At 39.3% G+C, this 19,865-nt stretch overlaps 1 protein-coding gene across 1 annotated transcript; it reads left to right on the plus strand.

Annotated features, from left to right (window-relative positions):
- Positions 1–9,215: 9,215 nt before the first annotated feature.
- cdx1b (caudal type homeobox 1 b) lies at positions 9,216–16,325 on the plus strand (the record flags this gene model as incomplete). Its single annotated transcript, XM_084564133.1, has 3 exons — positions 9,216–9,699; positions 14,998–15,146; positions 16,062–16,325. 3 exons carry the CDS (start codon positions 9,216–9,218, stop codon positions 16,323–16,325), a joined length of 897 nt encoding a protein of 298 aa, XP_084420259.1.
- Positions 16,326–19,865: the final 3,540 nt, after the last annotated feature.

A 19,865-nucleotide genomic window follows, 5' to 3' on the forward strand; every position in this document is an offset into this window, starting at 1 on the left:
CTGGAGAGAACCCACGCACACGTAGAACATGTAAACTCCACACAGGAAGGAACCAGTCGGCCTGGATTAGAACCCAGAACCTTCTACAACAGCAAAACAAAATTCTAAATAAACGTCAGCTGCAGTAGGACGACTAATATTTCAGTGAGTTTAGTTTCTTTTCCCCAAACCACCAGTTCCCCCACCCGTAGTGGTACCACTGCTCGGTTCCCACACCATGTCGCTTTGAAAGCATAACCAACTGGATTTATAACGGGCTTGACGTATCTTCCCATTTAATTTTCATCAGGAATGGTTCTCTCTCTTGAATAGCTGAAGGATCCAACCAACCCTGTGACGTAGTTGATGACGTCACTCCAAAATGGCAACTTGCTAGCTAGCAAGCTAGGTAGAAATGACAAAAAATAAACTTATTAAATCTTTGATTTTAGCACCTTTTTACAGTTTTTCTCAATTGCTAAAACACAATTTCTGAAACCTTGCTCCATTTTGTCAAAACCTTAAACACAAAACCTCAGCTTCAAGCACGATTTACAAAACCTCTGAATCCTCTTGCAAAATCAAACTTTCGCCTCAAAACAGTTTTACCTGTGCCCAAAATCAAACTTTCGCCTCAAAACAGTTTTACCTGTGCTCAAAATCAAACACTGCTCTCAAATAATAAACAAATTGCTCAAAATGACATACACTATCAAGCAGTCAGTAAACAATGCACCAAAAAATAGAAAACACATTGTTCAAAACATATAGTTCTCAGGGAGAAGTACATTTTTAATCTCAAAACAAATTTCATATGTTTCTGTCATTATACAAAAAGCTCAAAATTGATCAGAAATTACTGTGTTTTGCTCTTTGCATTTTTTTTTGTTCTTCCTCCTTCTTGTACCCTTATTTTTACAGTGCTGTACCCTGCATCTCAAAAACTTTATCTCTGTGATACTGTAATTCTTGTTCTTTGATGATATGAACGTGTAACCAGTCGAAATCTATTGAGCAGTCAGTACTGAAAACAAATGGAAAGCACAATGTTCAGGGCCATACAATTTGTTTATTGTACCATATACAGCCTACAATGCACTGTGCTACAGTATACAACGAAAGTGACAAAAATCAAAGGACTAAACATGTGATCAATGGGCTTCTTCTTGTCTTTGGGCTGGGTCAGGCCAGAGCATTTCATCAACATCACATGCAATATTTTCCCTCCTGAGGCAACGGGGGAAAAAGCCTCTGGTGTGCCGTATCCAGCCCTGACATGATTCCTCACCTATATCACCACAGGCTAAATCCATGGCTTGCAGCAGATTTACTCTGGTGTAGGGCTGTCTATCATATACTTTCCATCTCCAAGAGGAGAAAAACTCCTCAATCGGATTCAGGAAAGGCGAGTATGGAGGGAGGTACAGGTTCATAAACTGAACATTGATGGTAAACCATTCCCTCACTTGAGCAGCTCGGTGGAAGCTGACATTGTCCCACACTATTACATAGGTGGGCATGGGATCTAGCTCTTGACCCTGCTGCTCTTGAACCTGCTGCTCAAATAATACATCTCTTAGACTGACAAGAAATCTGAGAAGATGCTGGGTGTTATAAGGCCCCAATGTAACATGGTGATGTATAACACCATGGTTGCTGATAGCAGCACAGATTGTGACATTGCCACCTCGTTGACCAGGGACTTCAACAATGGCCCGCTGTCCAAGGATTCCAAGTCAAATATTGTCTGTGTAGAAATACAATATACTGTATGTAGAATTGTGTAAGTTGTACAGAGACAGTGCTATGCTGTAGAGTACAATTAGGCCTAATGTATGCACTTCTGATTCATATACATTGTACTGAAGAGTAATGTCATTCACATAGTATGTGTCGACAATCTGGATTACAGTAAATGTGTCTGGATGTACACTTACTTGCACATACTGAGCTCGCAGTTCTTTCACCCTTGGTGAGTTGCGCTCAAAAGGTACTCTGTAAACTTGTTTCATTCGCATCCTGTTACGATAGAGGACACGGTCAACTGTGGAAATGCTCACACTGTCGATTCCCTGGAAGTGTGTGTTGTCTTGTATCACTCGTTCCTGGATTTCTCTGAGTCGTATTGTGTTATTTTGAAGGACCATGCCCACTATAATGGTCTCTTGCTCCTGAGTGAATATAGCTGTCCTTCCACCTGCACGTGGCAGCCTTGCAATTCTATAAAAAGTAGATATGCAGTTACAAAAAACATTCATGCAGTGCAATACAGTGATGAATTTTACAAATATCTATTGGAACAGCTGCATATACTGTAGTACAGTAAATTTATAATTACAAAAATACAGTAGTATACTGTACCTGTTCTCTTCTCTGAATGTCCTTACTATGGTGGACACAGAAAATCGGCTCAAATTGGGTTGCACTCTAAGTCCTGCTTCCCTCATTGTCAGTCCATGGACAACAACATGGTCTATGATTGTTGCTCGAATTTCATCGGATATTTCCACTCTTTGTCTTCCTCTTCCTCTTCCTCTTCCTCTTCGTCCTCCTCTTTCTCCTCTTTCTCCTCGTCCCCCACCTCGCATACGCACTCGTCCTCGTCCTCTCACATAAATTCTTCTGTCCATTCTCACACTTTCTCATTCCCACCTTCAACAACCTGTTTGCTCTCTGAACTGGCTTATATTGGTTGTCACATCATTTGAAACAAGTGAAATCAGTTTTGACTGACTGTGTTCAATCAATGACATTTCTGCTCTCTTTATATGTAATTGTTGCCACTTGTGTTTACCAGTATGGATGACATGTGCATTAGAGTGCAGAATGTGTTTTAAGAATGAGAATGTGTTTAGAGTTTTGCTAAACCATGTGAAATGGTTTAAGGTATTGACAACAGACTGAACAGTTAGCTTAATGAGTTCAAGCAACTGAGAACGTTCTTCAGCCAATGGATTTTAGTGTTTTAGCAACTGAGAAAAACTGTAATATGTGACTTTAGCAAAGTTGTTATTCCTGATATAGTTCTGTCTCAGTATCAGGACCAACACATCTACGATTCATTTTCCCTTTAATGAAGGAGCGTAATTGTTGCTGCTTTCTGCATGAGGCCTGTTATGATCTGCCTGGATCATGATAAAAATCAAGAATCCTTTAAACCCTTTAAAACATCTTCATACACAGTCTTCATAAAATATGAAGCTAAAGAGATAAATCATCAAGGATGTGAAAATATACGTCTGTCATTTTGATGAAACTTAATGAAGTTTTTTATTTATTAAGTTCAGTTCAGAATTTGAGTTGATTGATATGATTTTATTTTATCAAAGAATTTAAATTCACACATGGGGGGAAAAAAAGACTTGAACTCAAATAAACTGTAGTGGAGGTATTAATATTTTTTAGGAGTTAATTTAAACTTCTTTTTATTTTCCAGATATGTTTATTTTAACAGGAGAGACAGAAATCTCAAGAATAGTAAATAAGCCTCGGGAGGTCTTCATTTATTATAGATCTTATGGATTTACGTTCTCTAATAAAATAGAAAGTTTGAAGAGTTTAGAGGAGCTTTACTGCATCAAAACACACTCTAACATATGTTTTACGTTTTTTACTGTGCTTAAATTTCGCTTCTTCATAAAAGTGTTTGTGTTAATAAACTGGCCGTAAATAGGGTGACCAGATCCCAATTCACCAGATGTGGGACAAAGGCTACGTTTGTGTGGGACAGTGTGGGACAATGTGAGATACCAGTGCATCAAGGTCCCCTAAAAGAACTAACAGAAAAAATAAACATTTCTATTCTGCCCCTTTGCTTATAACATTACTATGCTTTGCCATCTGATTGATTCAGTAGCACATAACAGCCTGCAAATGAAAACTTAAATATATTTTATAATATATGTATATATATATATATATATATATATATATATATATATATATATATATATATATATATAAACTTATTTAAATGCAACTTTCCCAAGCTCCCAAGTTGAGCAACACGTTTTGTCTCGCATCGTCTGTGTCGTTTCACGTCGTATTCACCTCCGTGTGAAACGGAAAAATGACTCAAGCAAACTTCACAGCAAACTTTACCAGACTCTCCTTGCTCTGGTTTCACCCAGGGATAGATAGTGTCCCGGTCTTTATTATAGCTGCATTTCCTCTTCTCAGTCGTACGGGTCGTGCTTCCCTCCATGTCTCTCGCCGTTCTGATCTGATTTGTATTGTTTGTTGTTGGTGGGCGTGCCCTTAACCTGCGTCCGCGTCTCAGTTTGATTGACATGATCAAACAGCCCGCCCCGCCCCCTGATGACAGCCCTCACTGCTTTCTCCAAACAGCTATTTGATAAATGCCAGATTATAAAACACGCATGGAGTCTGACTGTCAATAACAATGCGGGACAACGTCTCAATTTGCAGGACGTGTGAAAAGTAATGAAAATGCGTGACTGTCCCGCACAAAGCGGGACATCTGGTCACCCTAGCCGTAAATAATGAAGTTTGTTGAGCTGTAGTTCTTTTCTCTCACCAGCAGGTGTCGCAAGGGTCCGTCTTTCCGATCAGTCGCCATTTTTGAATTTTCCTGTTTATTCAGATCCACAACGGATCCAAGAGCGAAACAGCGCCACTCAGCATCGGGTCTGCGTTGTGGATAAAAGAGGAAGTGCAGGCGTGGCCTCACTCTTCGTTAGCATAGTGACGCATACAGCGCCGTTAATCTAACACTGTTTTATATAAACTGTTTAGTTGCAGCGCTTTATTTTTATTTGACCTCCAGCTGCAGATCCTTCAGAATAAAATAAAGTTTTTGATTAATTTAAACTTCTTAAAGTTTCTAAAAGTGAATTCTGTTCTTTTATTGACAAGCTAAGAAACTCTGCAATTCTGCTCCCCGAGGCTAAGCTAACTAGCTCGATGATGCTAAGCTAACTAGCTGCATGAAGCTAAGCTAGCAGAAGAGAGGCAGCAGCTCAGTCTGGACCCTAATCCATTGATCATTAAAGTCTTCAGTGTTTACGAACAGCCGCGGTCTGAACATGAAGAGTTTATGACCATCAGCTGGTTAATGTTCACCTGGAGACAGGTGAAACAAGATGGCCGCCCTGCTCTTATCTCTGCTTCTACAGTCTCTCATCTCACCCTCTTCTTTTTCTTCTTCTTCTTCTTCTTCTTCTTCTTCTTTAGTTTTAAATTCTTTAGATTCAGATGAAGGTGAAACAGTTTGACGTCAGAGTGAATGATCATCAGACTCAAAACAAAAACAACCTTAATAATAGAATAATATAACATTTAAAATGAATAATTTATACTTTATTGATGGTCACTGTCTCACTAAATAATAAATAATAATAAATACTTTCATTTGTTTCCAGCTGAGTGTGTTAGGTCTGACCACCCTCACATTTTTATTACTTAATTCAGTCAATTTGTTCAAAATATTTGTTAATATAAACAGTTGTATTTATTATTTTAAAGAGATTAAAAGTGCATTATACATTACATTTTCTGAGTTTATTTGTCGGTCTCTTTATTTTATTTGGAAGGATAATTTCTACATTTATTTATTAGATTTTTTATGTTGAGCTTTCCTTTTTAAATTCCTCTTATTTAATCCTTTAATTTATTTTAGTTTTAAAATTAAAATAAATTGAGTAAAATGTGCTTTCTGTTCTTCTTTCTGTTTTATTTACTGTTTTTATATCAAATCTGATGAAGTATAATATTTATATAAAAATCATATAAAAACATTGTTGGAGAAATACACTATTATTTAATATTATTCCATGAATATAATTCATATTTCTTGTACACAATTCAAAAATTAAATTTTGTGAGATTATGAAATTAAATACTTAAACATATATGTGTGTGTGTGTGTGTGTGTGTGTGTATGATTTTATATTTGAGATTTTTAGATTTATTAATAATAATAAATTTAATTCTGACTTTAATCATATGAATTAAAAATAAAAATCAGATTTCTGTTTTGACTGAAGGTGAAACTCAATGAACAGATTTCAGGATTTAAAAGAAAACGTTTGATTTTATTTGGTGTGTTTTGTTATTATTTCAGATTCTCTCTCTATCATTATGAAAGAAAAGGTGATTTTATTTTATTGTGTAAAGTGAATTAAAGTGAAATGTGTGACACACAGAAGCTCAACAGAAGAACAACCAGACACTTGAAAACATAAAAACCATCAGATGAGAATTATTGAGGCTTTTATGTGATTTTACGGCGGCCGACTAAACTAAATACTCATCAGTGTAAAACAATAAATCTCCCATAAATCCATAAAGACGCAGATAATTCCTCTTCAGGAGGGCAGCGCAGGGCGACTTCAGCTGGAGGGTTGTTGGTTTGAATCCCTGCAGCACGGCGCCCATGAGCAAAGCATTTGTACTGAGCTCTTAAATTACATGTCGGTGTTTCTGCACAAAACTTAATCCACAATTTATCTTATTGAATCTGTTTTGTTAAAATAAGGTTTCTATTGTTTTGTTTTGTTTTGTTTTTGTTTTTTTCAATTTCCATAATAAATGAAGGGAGGAGGTCGGGGTGGATGGATGGGTCAGACTTTAACATGACGCAGTTTATTTCCTGTTTCAAACTGATTGCCATAGTTTCAGTTGTTCAGTTTTTTATTAACATTAAATTTTATTAATAATTGCTAGTCTCTATTTCTAACCCAAATTCCGACCTTTTCTTTAAACTAACCAACTACATTACATAAACTTAAATTATGACGTTATTCGGTCAGTGTTGAGGTTCGTTGTAGTTGACCGATGATGATGATGATGACGATTCCTCTGTGAATAATATGTAGACAGTGACACCTTAAACACCTGTCATTGGACTGCCTGCATGTCCCAGGATGCATTGTGTGTAAAAAGCAAACTGCCCAGTTCATGGTGTTTCAAGCCTGCTGTAGCTACAAGTGCTAGTTAGCAATGGTTTCCTGTTTCAGGGCTAATGCAGCTGCAGCCGCCGTTTGTCTTCAGCTGCTGGTTGGAACTGATCTTGTTTTCCTTTGTAGTTGTTCTTTCTTTATTCTTTAAATTGGTGTGCTCATGTTTGTCTGTTTTTGTCTTTTATTTATTAGAATTAACTTTGTGAAACATTCAGTGACTAAAGACAGAAATGAGCTTTTAGCTACATGTGGCATCAACACTCCTATAAATCATCCTCCAGCAGAGATCAAACGTTTTCCCAGAAGGTGAAACTGATAGAATGGTTGATGGATGGAAAGCTCTCTGGTCAAGGTTAAATATACTCTCCCTGGCCACTTCATTGGGTACACCAGTGGAACCAGTCCTGCTCAAAATCTAGTCACCATGAAGGTTCAGCTGTGGTTACTAATAACTGAGAGATGCTTATTCAGCTCAGTTTTCATTTCGTAGAACTAGTTAGTGGGTAAAACTAAATAACAGAAATACTTTAATCCAGTTTAACAGCACCACAAACACTATTTACATTAGACTACATTCACTGCTGTACCTAATGAACTGGGCAGGCTGGGTAGCCAGAATTCAGAAATCTGAAATCTAATCAGAGTTCAGGACTGAAACTAGTTACACTTTCCAAACATGGTGGATGTGGATTAAAGCCTAAAGAGAAGCAGGAAGCTGTTGCAGCTGCAGCCGCTGCTTCTCTCTGAATCAGTCACAGTCAATACTCTGTTCTCTCATCATTATCATCCTCTAGACTCAGATTAATAGAAAAAAAAATCTATTTCCACATTATTAACCAAAGGACAGTGAATTTTATTTTATTTGATCTTGTTTTGGTTGAAATCTTTCTACTAAACAGGACCTGATCATTTTTAATGTTTCATCATATGCACAGAAAGCACTAAAATGTTTTTATTATATTAAAACATAATGAGACGATAGTAGTTTATTAATCACGCTGACATTACTTTATTCATCTTTAGTCTATATATTTTAAGTTTGTATTTTATTTTAATTTGTTAAACTTTGAACTTTTTTCTTCGGGTTTTCAAATGGTCCGTGTATTTATTTTTTATATTAAGTTAAATTATTCCTCCTCTTTAATCAGATTAAGTAATTAATCTAAAGTTGGAAGGTTTCTGTGAAACATGTTGTATGAAATATTATAATATAAAGAAAGGATGAAGGACATTTAAATCATCGAACTCAAAGTGTTAATTTCAACAGAAAACTTTATTAAATGATATTTTATTAATGTATTAGTATGATTATTACGAATTAATTTCATGAAAAATATTAAAGTATTAAAAGAAATTTTCACTGAACGTTCACAGTTTAATTATTACAGAGTTTAAGTTCAGAAATAGATTTGGTTCTTTTTATTAATCTAAAGTAATTAATCAATTAATTCAAAGATAAATTTCCTGTTGATGCCACTAAAGAACAAATATTTTCTACAACTCGATTCATATTTTATGTTTCATGTTATTAATATATTAAATATAATAAGTGTGGGAAACAGGATTCACATTAAAATTAATAATAACAAATGCAGCTCTCTAAGACAATCAGTCAGTTAATTAATTAAAGAAACGTTTTAATTTAAAAATAATAAAAGTGAATGTTATTTCAAATATATATATAAATATATATAATAAAATGTTACCGTGGTAAAAATAAGAATTTCAATAAAGAGTGAAACTAAAACTCTTGTTCATCAGCTTCAGTCAGAATTAAATGAGTTTTATTTATTTATTTTATTGAAGCTGATTTTTCTTTTACAATGTTCACAGGACACGTGATGAGGCTGACGTCCTGGACCTGTCCTCTGTCTCTGTCTCTGTCTCTGTCCCTGATGGAGGCCTTTGAAGTGAACCAGCGGACTGTCATGCAAATGGAGGCCGATAGAGAGGAGCCTGCAGCCGGGGGGAGGACCGGGGGAGGGAAAGCTGCTGCAGACTCTAGCTTTTTATTTGAGTTTCATTCAGTGGAGAAAGATTTAGTAAAATAATGTAGAGATGAGGAGGAGGAGGAGGAAGAGGAGGAGGAGGAGGAGGAGGAGGTAGATAAGAGCCATAAACCTGGTCACGTGATAGTTTTAACGGCCTCTGATGAGGTAGAGAGAGAGAGAGAGAGAGGTAGAGAGAGAGAGAGAGAGAGAGAGGGAGGTAGAGAGAGAGAGGGAGCAGGTGGAGGTGTGGACAGGTAGACTGTACCTGAGCAGGTGAGTCAGGCTGGATCCGCAGAGCTCCGGGTTCGTCCCCTCACCTGTCGACATGTACGTCAGTTACCTGCAGCTGGACAAGGACCCCGCCATGTACCCGCACCAGAACACCCGCCACCATCCGGGCCTCAGCCCCCAGAACTTCCCCGCGCCGCCGCAGTACTCGGACTTCACGGGCTACCACCACCACCACCACCACCACCACGGCCTGACCGGGGACCCGCAGCAGGCCGGGCCCGGGGCGGGCGGCTGGAGCCCGGCGTACCCTCCTCCTCCTCCTCCTGCGGCCGCTCGGGACGACTGGTCCTCGCATCACTACGCGGCGGCGGCGGCGGCCGCTGCAGCGGGGGGCCCCCCTCCAGGAGCCTCCACCGTGGGCCCCAGCCTGGGCTTCAGCCCCCCGGAGTTCCCCGGACAGCCGCCCGCGCTGCTCCCCGCATCCCTCAACGCGTCCGCGGGGCAGCTGTCCCCCGCATCCCCTCGGAGGAGGAACCCCTACGACTGGATCCGGAGCTCCGCACCGGCCCCCAACCCGAGTAAGAAGTCTGTAAATAATAAGAGAACCAGACTGTTGACATTTAAATAACGTTTAAAAACATTTAAATAACTTTTACATGAGGTTTAATAAGAGATACCAGGAGACTGATACTCAAATACACGGCGAGGCAGCTCCAGTACGATATTACACACATATATAATATTAATAATATTAATGATACACATAAGCTGCAGCTACGAACTAAAAGATTCATTTAATTTAACGTTTAATTAAAGAAAAGACGAAAAACAAAACAGCAACAATAAAATATTAATAATAATCATCGGTTGTTTTATAATGAACAGATCAGCTGTGATCATTTAATATAACAGAGCAACAAGTTAATATACTAATATAATAATAATAATCTTTATTTCTGAATCAAAAATCTGTCATAAAGAAACAGATAAAACCAAGACGATAAAAACAATATTAAAAATAAAAATCTCAGTTTAAACCAGAAGTTTCAACGGAACAACAATTAAACAAGAACATTGTTACAATCATGTTACATTTTTTATTAATTATGTTAATTAATTTAATTCGTATTTCATGCTATATTCTTATTTTTCTCTTTGAAATCTTCAGTTTATTTTCAAATAATCATTATTTTATAAATATTCCTATTTACTGATAGATCTAGATTTTAAAGCTTCGTGGATACAATTAGATATAATTCTCATTTAATTCACTGTTCGCTGGTTTTCCGTGAGTCAGAGACTTGACGCCGGGTCCCAGACGTGTGAAGCGGGACTGGGGGCCACGGGGGCCCGTTGTGATGCTAATGACCCCCGGCTGAGCTCGGCCTTTGTCCCGCTCTTGTCTCTGGGCGGAGAAAACACGACGTGACACAAAGGTTCCCACTTTGATGTGAAGTGTGACATTTTCTCTGAGATTTTAAATCATCAATAAATTATTTAGGAAATAATAAAAAGCTGCTTTAAGTTGTCAGACTTTCAAAATAAAAGCCAGACGTTCATTCTTTAATTTTATTTATCAATGAATAGATTTGATTTGAAGTTCTTAAATATTCATCATCAGCACTTCCTCATTAACAGCTTGTTACTGGATGTTAACGAGGAAGGAACACATCATTTCATGTTTTAAATAAAAGTCTCTGGTTGATTGATTTTATTTTGAAAAGCCCATATGAACAGGAAGTTGTGGATGAACTGAAACATGTTAAAATCTGTTCATGTTCTAAATATTAATAACAATAAATGATGAAGGGGCAGTTAGTGATTTTAAACCCTGTCACTGTGGAACAACTTTAACGTGACCAACTCACGTCCATTCATCCATCCATTCATCCATCCATTCATCCATTCATCCATCCATCCATCCATCCATCCATCCATTCATTCATTCATCCATTCATCCATTCATCCATCCATCCATCCATCCATCCATTCATCCATCCATCCATCCATCCATCCATCCATTCATCCATCCATCCATTCATCCATCCATCCATCCATCCATTCATTCATTCATCCATTCATCCATTCATCCATCCATCCATCCATTCATCCATCCATCCATCCATCCATCCATTCATCCATCCATCCATTCATCCATCCATCCATCCATTCATTCATTCATCCATTCATCCATTCATCCATTCATTCATCCATCCATCCATCCATCCATTCATCCATCCATCCATCCATCCATCCATTCATCCATCCATCCATTCATCCATTCATTCATTCATCCATCCATCCATCCATTCATCCATCCATCCATCCATCCATCCATTCATCCATCCATCCATTCATCCATTCATTCATTCATCCATCCATCCATCCATTCATCCATCCATTCATTCATTCATCCATTCATCCATCCATTCATCCATCCATCCATTCATCCATCCATCCATCCATCCATTCATCCATCCATTCATCCATCCATCCATTCATCATCCATCCATCCAACCATCCATCCATCCATTCATCCATCCATCCATCCATTCATCCATCCATTCATCCATCCATCCATCCATTCATCCATCCATCCATTCATCCATCCATCCATTCATTCATTCATTCATCTTCTGTAACCGTTTGTTCCCGTTAAGGGTCGCGGGGTCAGCTGCAGCCTATCCCAGCTGTCCCAGCTCATGTCCAGTCTATTAAAGTCACATCTAGCTCATGCTAACGCTACAGATTCTGGCGTTGGTACTCTAACCGTCTCCAGTGTCACTTCACGCTGTTAAAAGTCTTTAAACATTTCAAAGAAGGGGGCGCTATACACACCTTTGTGATTAGCATTACAGCATAAGGACATTGGAGGTTTTATTTATTTGTTTTGGTGCAAAACAGATGTTACCATCGATAGAACGTCTAAAGGTTTGTTAATCCTGCAAACATCAACGTTCTGTTGCTATAACGCTAGGTGGCGTCCAATCAGGGCACCGGTTTATGTTGCTATGACACTGACACGTCAACAAGGAAGTACATTTCAGACCAATCACAGATGTCCAGGTTTACATCACTGTGGAATAAATTAAACTCAGGAAGTGACGAGCATAAGAGGAGGAGGTCAGGGCGGATGGACTGGCCAACAAAACGTCAGACTTTAAAGGATCGTCCAATCAGGAGGAGATGATCAGAAACCAGGAATGAAACTCGGAGATAAAACCTCGGGACGCGTGAAGTGGGCGGTACCAAGCTGTACAGGTCTGGACCAATGAGAGCCACTGATCCAGTTGATTGACATGTGACCTGAAGAGGTTCTTTTGAGCTGTTAGTTGTCAGTGATGAAGGTTCTAGAGTCCGTCAGCTGGTTCTAGCATCTACCAAGATGTTGGTGGAACCACTGAGGAGGTTCTAGACACAGGAAGAGGAACCAGGTTGAACTGATCCGGACCAATGGGAGCCACTGATCCAGATGATTGACATGTGACTCAAACACAGTTTTCCCTGAAGGAAAAATCGTCCACCACTTTGGTTCCTACCCTTGGTCTGTTGTCCACCAATCAGAGGGCTCCTACCCTTTGTCATGTCACTTCCTGTGTTACTGTTGCTAAGTTACGCAAACAAAATCAATTCTAGGATCCGTTCCCACAGAAACCTGTCATAAATCTGTTGGCGTAGTTAGCATTTAAACAAGAAACTGACTGCCAGCTAAAGTTACCAACCATGCTAAAGTTGGAACTTGTCAAAAAGGGCGGAGGAGCCCTCTGATTGGTGGGCAGCTGACCAATCAGAGACATGGACGAGCAGAGAATCTGTGTAGATGAGGACCGAGGTTGAAGAGGCGGTCGTAACTTGACGTTTTCTACGAGTTTGAATCAGGAGAAAAAATAAACGTTTGTTTAGTTAAACTCTCATCAGCGCTAACGGTGTTAATGACGTAAAAAGAAGAAGAAGAAGTTGATGAGCAGGAAATCCAAATTGTGGGGGCGTCTTCGTGGATTTTCCTGAGTTCCTAGTTGCATTTGAATGCATCATGGTCTCAGGTGTAAGGGTTGAAGTTTGAAAAGAAACTGCTTTAGATTTTGTAAAATGTTTTGTGGATTGAGTTTAAACCGATGAGAACCTCGTTCTAAACAGACGCTGGTTTTATTCTCTAGAACCAGGAAGCTTTGAGCAAACGTCGTGTGTTTGGGACACGCTGAAGAGTTTATTGATTCCTTCGTTAGCATTTCGTCTCTTTACAGAATCAAACTGTTGGTTTTTACTTTTCCGGCCGGTGAAGCAGAAGGCGGCCGGTCCAGACAGATGCTCGGCTGAAACTAAAATGTTTGAGTTTTAAATTCGCCCCGGTGACCGATTAGAGGCCAGACGGCGACTGTGTGTTTAAAGACTTTCAGGTTTTTTTAAGAGTTGTGTGTTTAGAGTTAATGTTGAATCAGAGCGCGTTAACGAGAGCTGACAGACTTTTAATTAACTTGGACACAAACCAACTTCCTGTTGTTTCTGTTCAAAGACAGAAACAACAGAATCTTTTATTTTGTAGGGTTTACTCTTCATCAGTATCTTGATTATAGTTATAAAGAACTCATTAAGTCTTGGTTTATTGAACGAGCCGATCAGGTCTGGCATTGCGTTGCAGTGAGGAGGTTGGGGTGGATGGTGGCTGCACAAAGCTCAAGATATTTTCTCATTTGTTCTTATTTCTAAAATATATCACGTAAACAAATACACTTTAACAATCTCAATCATGTTTTCATTTCAGAACAAAAAATGCAATTCTGGGAAATCTTAACACAATGCATGCTGGGAAGTGTTTACTAATGAGCTAACAGTGGTTCATTTAGTCAATTTATTAATTAATTAATCAATTGTCAGTTGTTCTGTTGAACTGTGGGTAATGTAGGTGCCTGACTTTTGACAGGACATGTCAGTTTGGGCTTGGTGGAGTTCAAGCAGGAACACGAGGCTCATAAATGAATAAAAAGCCGATAGGACGGAGTTTATGCAAACGCTGCCGAGGCCGCTCGTCTATTTGAATACAGGAGTCGTGGTGAGAACACAGCTCCATCAGTTCGTTTCTGTTCCAGGTTTATAACACATAATATAAAAAGCTCCATGAACTCCATTCACATTTTTACATACTAACAACTGTTGTGATTTTCTGCAGCTTCAGATTCATTAAATATGAAAGTTTTCAGACACTGGACGATTATTCCTCTAAGATAAATATTTAAACCAGCCTGTTACCTTTAGATACCGCAAAATATTATTTTAGTTGTGTTTTATCCGTATCTGTAGCCGGGGTTAGCTATCAGTATTAATCTAGCTTAGCACCAATACTTATAAACTGTCACCTTTAGCTATCTCAACTGGCCAACAGTTGAATCCATTAGTTTTCTCTTTATTACTGCAGTCATCCTCCTAATCCATCTTTAAAAGTAATTATTCATCACTCTTAGCCAACCATTAAGGCGGTCCAATTAGCTAGCTGTTCATCGCTGTTGTCTTATTTAACCAATCCAAAATTGATTGTAGGTTTTTTTTCTTACTTTAACCACTAAACAGCCTTAAATTTGAGTAAAAGTGTCAACACACTTGTAGTTCAGTTCAAAACAATCCAATAACACTTTAGTGTTTATATGATTAGCTTAGCTTAGCATCTAACAAGCTTTCTTTCAGGCCTTTTGTTTTGTTTAATCTGTAAAGTGACAAGAAATTGTTGAGAAACTGTTACATTGTCCAGTGTAATGGAAATTCAATGATGAGAGGTGATTTATTTTTGCCTGGGGTAATTGGTCTTTATGCTAAGCTAAGTGGCTACACCATGGTCGCCCAGCTTTAAATGTAAGCATTTATTCTGTTTCTGTGTTTTTCAGACGGGAAGACGCGGACTAAAGACAAGTATCGGGTGGTTTATACCGACCACCAGCGGCTGGAGCTGGAGAAGGAGTTTCACTACAGCAAATACATCACCATCCGGAGGAAGGCGGAGCTCGCCACGGCGCTCAACCTGTCAGAGAGACAGGTACACCACCGTATAAATAAGTCTCAAATAAATCCTCGTTAATGGATGGCTGTTCGGTTAGGCTAGTCCCAAACATTGTTCATGTCCGTTCGGGAGCAACTGGAATAAGTTTTGAGACAGCGCCAACATCTGGTCAATGTTTTAATAATAACAGTTAATAACAGTAGAAACATGTCGGAACAGCTGATGTTTGAGAAATGACAGTAGCTCTTGTAATGACGTCGTCTTGTATCATCTGCAAAGACTAGAGAAGAGCGTCATGCTAGCCCAGGAGCTAGCCTGAACATCACCCGCCAACAATGTGTTTGTGGAGGAAGGTTTTCTGGAGTCTCTCCATTTTTCGGTTTGTTGAGTCCAGACCTTTAGACTCTTTTTTTTTTTTTTTTTAGTTTTAGAAACATTCAGCAGCTAAAGATCCAGTTATTTGCCACAAGAACTGATGGAGACCAAAGAAGAGCTGGACTAGGCATCAACATGACTCTGATAGCATTACTATCTTAAATTTTGGTCTGGAAGTCAGATGAAGTTCATCAACCACAAATATTTTGTCTCGTTGTTCTGGAGTCTCTCCGTTGGGAACTGATTCCACTCCACCAACGATCTGATTGGTTGGAGGACTAGCCAACTGGTGCAGTTTTTTTCTCTGCATTATAATGAAATTCAGAAGAACTGGACACAGTTGTTCACATTAAATAAGTCTGGTTCTCAGTCATTCATGGTTTGTCCAAAAAACCCTGAAGAAACTTTTCTATAGCGTTTCAATCAAGTAGCTTCTTCGTTTCTTAAAGACTGGTGGGTGTTCTCATCAGAAACTCATATGACTTAGAAGAAGTACAAATCCCCTCTGTCTGTGTAGTAGATGTAAGCGTTACCCTCGTTAACCAATTATAATCTCATGTTCTCCCTCGGCTCCAGGTGAAGATCTGGTTCCAGAACCGCCGGGCGAAGGAGCGCAAGATCAGCAAGAAGAAGCTCCAGCAGCCGGCATCCTCCACGACCACGGCCACCCCTCCCACCGGCGGCAACGGCGGTGGTGGCGGCGGAGGAGGAGGAGGTGGAGGAGGAGGAGGTCTCCACGGCAACGGTGGCAGCAGCGTCGCTATGGTGACAAGCAGCAGCGGCAGCAATGGGCTGGTGTCTCCGTCTTCTCTGGCTCTGAACATCAAGGAGGAGTACTGAAGACAGGACAGCGTGGACGCTGGCGTCGGGCCGTGGACTAAAAAACAAAAAGAAAACAAATTTCTCCCCCACAAACTGAAACTCTTCGTCTCGTCCCTAAAGATTTGACAACACGCAGACGGAGGCGGTAGTTCTTCTTCTTCCTTCACATCATTAATAATCAGACTGACGCGTTGTGGGTGGAGCTGAAAACGTCCTCAGATCTTCTTCACTTTATTCTAAGTCTCAGATGTACAGAGAACGTACAGAGAACGTACAGAGAACGTACAGAGAACGTCCGGCTGACTTCAGGAGGAATCTGTTCCATCTGATGGATCACAGCAGCGGTAAACACACTTTGAATCTTTCACATCATTTGGCCTCAGACAGAGTTTATCTGTGATACTGTTTTTAACTAAAGCTACTTAATAAGGGAAATGTTCAGGATAAATCCACTTTCTATGTATTTGTTTTTACTTTGATGATGATTCTGCTTCATGGACAATGAAAACCTCTGACCGGACAGAAACAACCACAAACAAACCCAAAACATCATCGAAACACTGAGTTTGCTAATTGTACTACAACACCCATGAGCCTCAGCTACTGTTGAAGTCAAACTGGAGCAGTCGTGATGACTCTGCAGCAGCTGGATAGTCCTTCAAATGATCTGATTGGTCGAGCAGATCTTTGCTGGAGCAGAATCAGACTCCAGACCAGCTTTCATTGGTTGGAGGACGTTGGGGCTAGCTTCCAGGACAGCAGCGTATTAGAGGCATTCTGGGACACCGGACTGTACCAAGTCCACAAGAATCCAGAAACATCTCTGACTCTGGATTCAGTTCAGGTTGGATATTTACATCTTGAAGCCATCATACGACAATCAAACATGGCCAACCCTGAAAACACAAAGTCTGGAGCTTTCTGTTTCCACCTTCTATTAATGACACTTTCATGCTCATCTCGATGATACCGGCGTCAGGACTTCTACTCTGACCCTCCCAATCAGGACAGTAAGCTCCCATGTCCTTCTACAAAGGCTTTTATGGACAGTTCTCCAACCTTTTTCCCATAAGGAAATACTTCAGGGGTAAATCGTGAATAGTTCTCTGAGCCCTGTATTCTTAAAGCTTCAGACTCCTCCCAGGATGTTCTCACGTCCACGTCCTCCTTGTGCCTCCAGCTTTTACATCATCCACTCAGTCTTTATGTCAAGAGACAAGAAGAGGTTTATGTCCAGTTTTCAGATGTTCTTCATTAACTCATAATTTGCCAACTCTGCAGCATTAGATCAGTCTATCTCACTCAGTTCAAACCTTCTGGGGTTTCTGCAGCTCCTCTCTCCAAAGCGTAATTCCTCAGGTAACAAACCGAACACATAAACCGAGTTTATTTATCACCGTCCACAGCTCAAGACCCCAGAAGGTTTTAATGTGAAACAGGTTTAGTGCGATGTCAGGTCTTTAGCATATTAAAGGTTTGTGTTGTCAGAGCAGAGATGTAATTATCACGTTTACATGCGTTTAAGTCACCAGGTTACAGTCAGCTGATTTATGAGATAAAGTCTAACTGAGGCAGAGGAACCAGATTCACACCCTGATCAATTTAAACCTAAAGTAGGATTTCAAACATCAGCTGTTTAAACGAAATGAGTCAAAAAAAGATGCAACGTTAAATCCTCGAGATAATGAAAAGGCTCTGGTTCCTGTCAGATACAGTGGGTCAGTGAACGCAGCGTCACACGGTTAAAACCACGTCGATAAAATCAGAAAATATATGTTTAAACCAATTAGAGCAAAAACAGGGATCCACACATGCAGAGGTTAAACCTTATAATTTAATCAATTCTATCCAACATATGAAACTTTAAATAAGTCAGTATTTCCTCAGTTAATCAATAATTTAGTTTGAATCCACATAAAACAGGACAAATGTCTACTAATAATTACAGCTGTAGATTAATCAACTAACTAACTGACTGATTCAATTCTACAGCGTTTGTCAGAAAATAAATAACTAAAAACAGGAAGTGGCGTCTTTTATCTCAGAATGACCTGGTTATTTAAGTTCATGTGAACATTCAGACTGGTCCTTTTATTCCATTTATTTAAGAGCATCAAACTTTTCTTTTCTGCTCCACATACAGTAAATGTCTTGTAAATGATTGTGATCTCAGACTTTATCACTTGTATATTTTCAAATGTAATTTGTATTAAAAAGAAAAAAGCTTTATTGTAAAACTGGCTGCTGATCTTTCTCCTCGTTTTTTTTTACATTTTAAAACTAGTTGATTTTATTTCTGAAACACGGCACCTGTTGGTCCACTACTTTGATTTGACAGTGAAGTTTCACATGTAAAATATAAAGGCTGATTAAATACACTTTTACAAGAGTTTAAGAGGTGGTTACACCCCTCTAAATTGAGCTTAATGCTGAATATACTGCCTGGCCACTTCATTAGGTACGCTAGTGAAACCAGTCCTGCTCTAAAGCTCCATGAAGGTTGTGGTGTTCAGCTTTAGCTTCTAATAACTGAGAGATGTTGATCTAACTGTGCTTTCATTCTGCAGAACTATTGAACTGAGTCGTGTTCCTAATATTTTGGCATTGTAGTCAGTGGGCTAGACTGAATAACAGAAACACTTTAATCCAGTTCAACAGCACCACAAGCTCCATCCTCCTCCAATATACTGGTGTACCTAATGAACTGGACAGGGAGCCACAACGTTCTGCCGTTGACCGACATGAAATAAAAATGTCTGTGTTGGTTTTCAATCCTAAACTTTTTAATTTCTTTTTTATTTTCTCACAAAAACTAACCTTGTCGTCAGGAGGAGGTTTGAGGTAGAGGGTTTAAAAACTGGACTGAGGTCTGACACAAGGACAGAAATACTACGAATGGAGATCCCTTCATATTGAGATTATTAAAGTGTTGGGATGAACTCACATCCATGTGTCGCTAACTGATGCAGCAGTTGAGGTGTGGTGTCCAAAGGGCAAAGAGGAACACTGGGCAAACAGACACAGTATCCTGCTATCTGCTATGAATGAGTCCACACTCGGACCTTTGTCCTTCTCAGCCCATTTTGCCTCCAACAACAGTCCTATCTCCACCCTGATAGAGACTATCAGCACAGAGTTGGCGTGTTAATGTGTTAATGTGTGTGTGTCGGTTAAAGAAACATCTTGAACTTGAAGCCTTGAAAAGACCTCGATTTCAACTTGAAATTAAAACTTTACTAAAATAAATGAAACTAAAACAATGTCAAAAATTCATACGAGCTCCACAGTTTACAGTTTATACGTGTGGACGTCGTCTGCAGAATGATGATGAGTTCATTTCATCATTTTGACCAAAGCTATGAATGTGAAATGAATCCGGCCCAATGAGGGAACCCTGAGGAACTCCACACGTCACAGATTCTGCTTCTGTTATACGTTATACGTTTACTGTTAAGCTGCAAACATTTAGACGAGAGACAAAAACAACATCACAAAGTAAAATTAAAAAACACAGACATTAGCTTGTTGAGGCTAACATTAGCTTGTTGAGGCTAACAT

Source organism: Chelon labrosus (assembly GCF_963514085.1).
Source record: "Chelon labrosus genome assembly, chromosome: 17".
Lineage (NCBI taxonomy): Eukaryota > Metazoa > Chordata > Actinopteri > Mugiliformes > Mugilidae > Chelon > Chelon labrosus.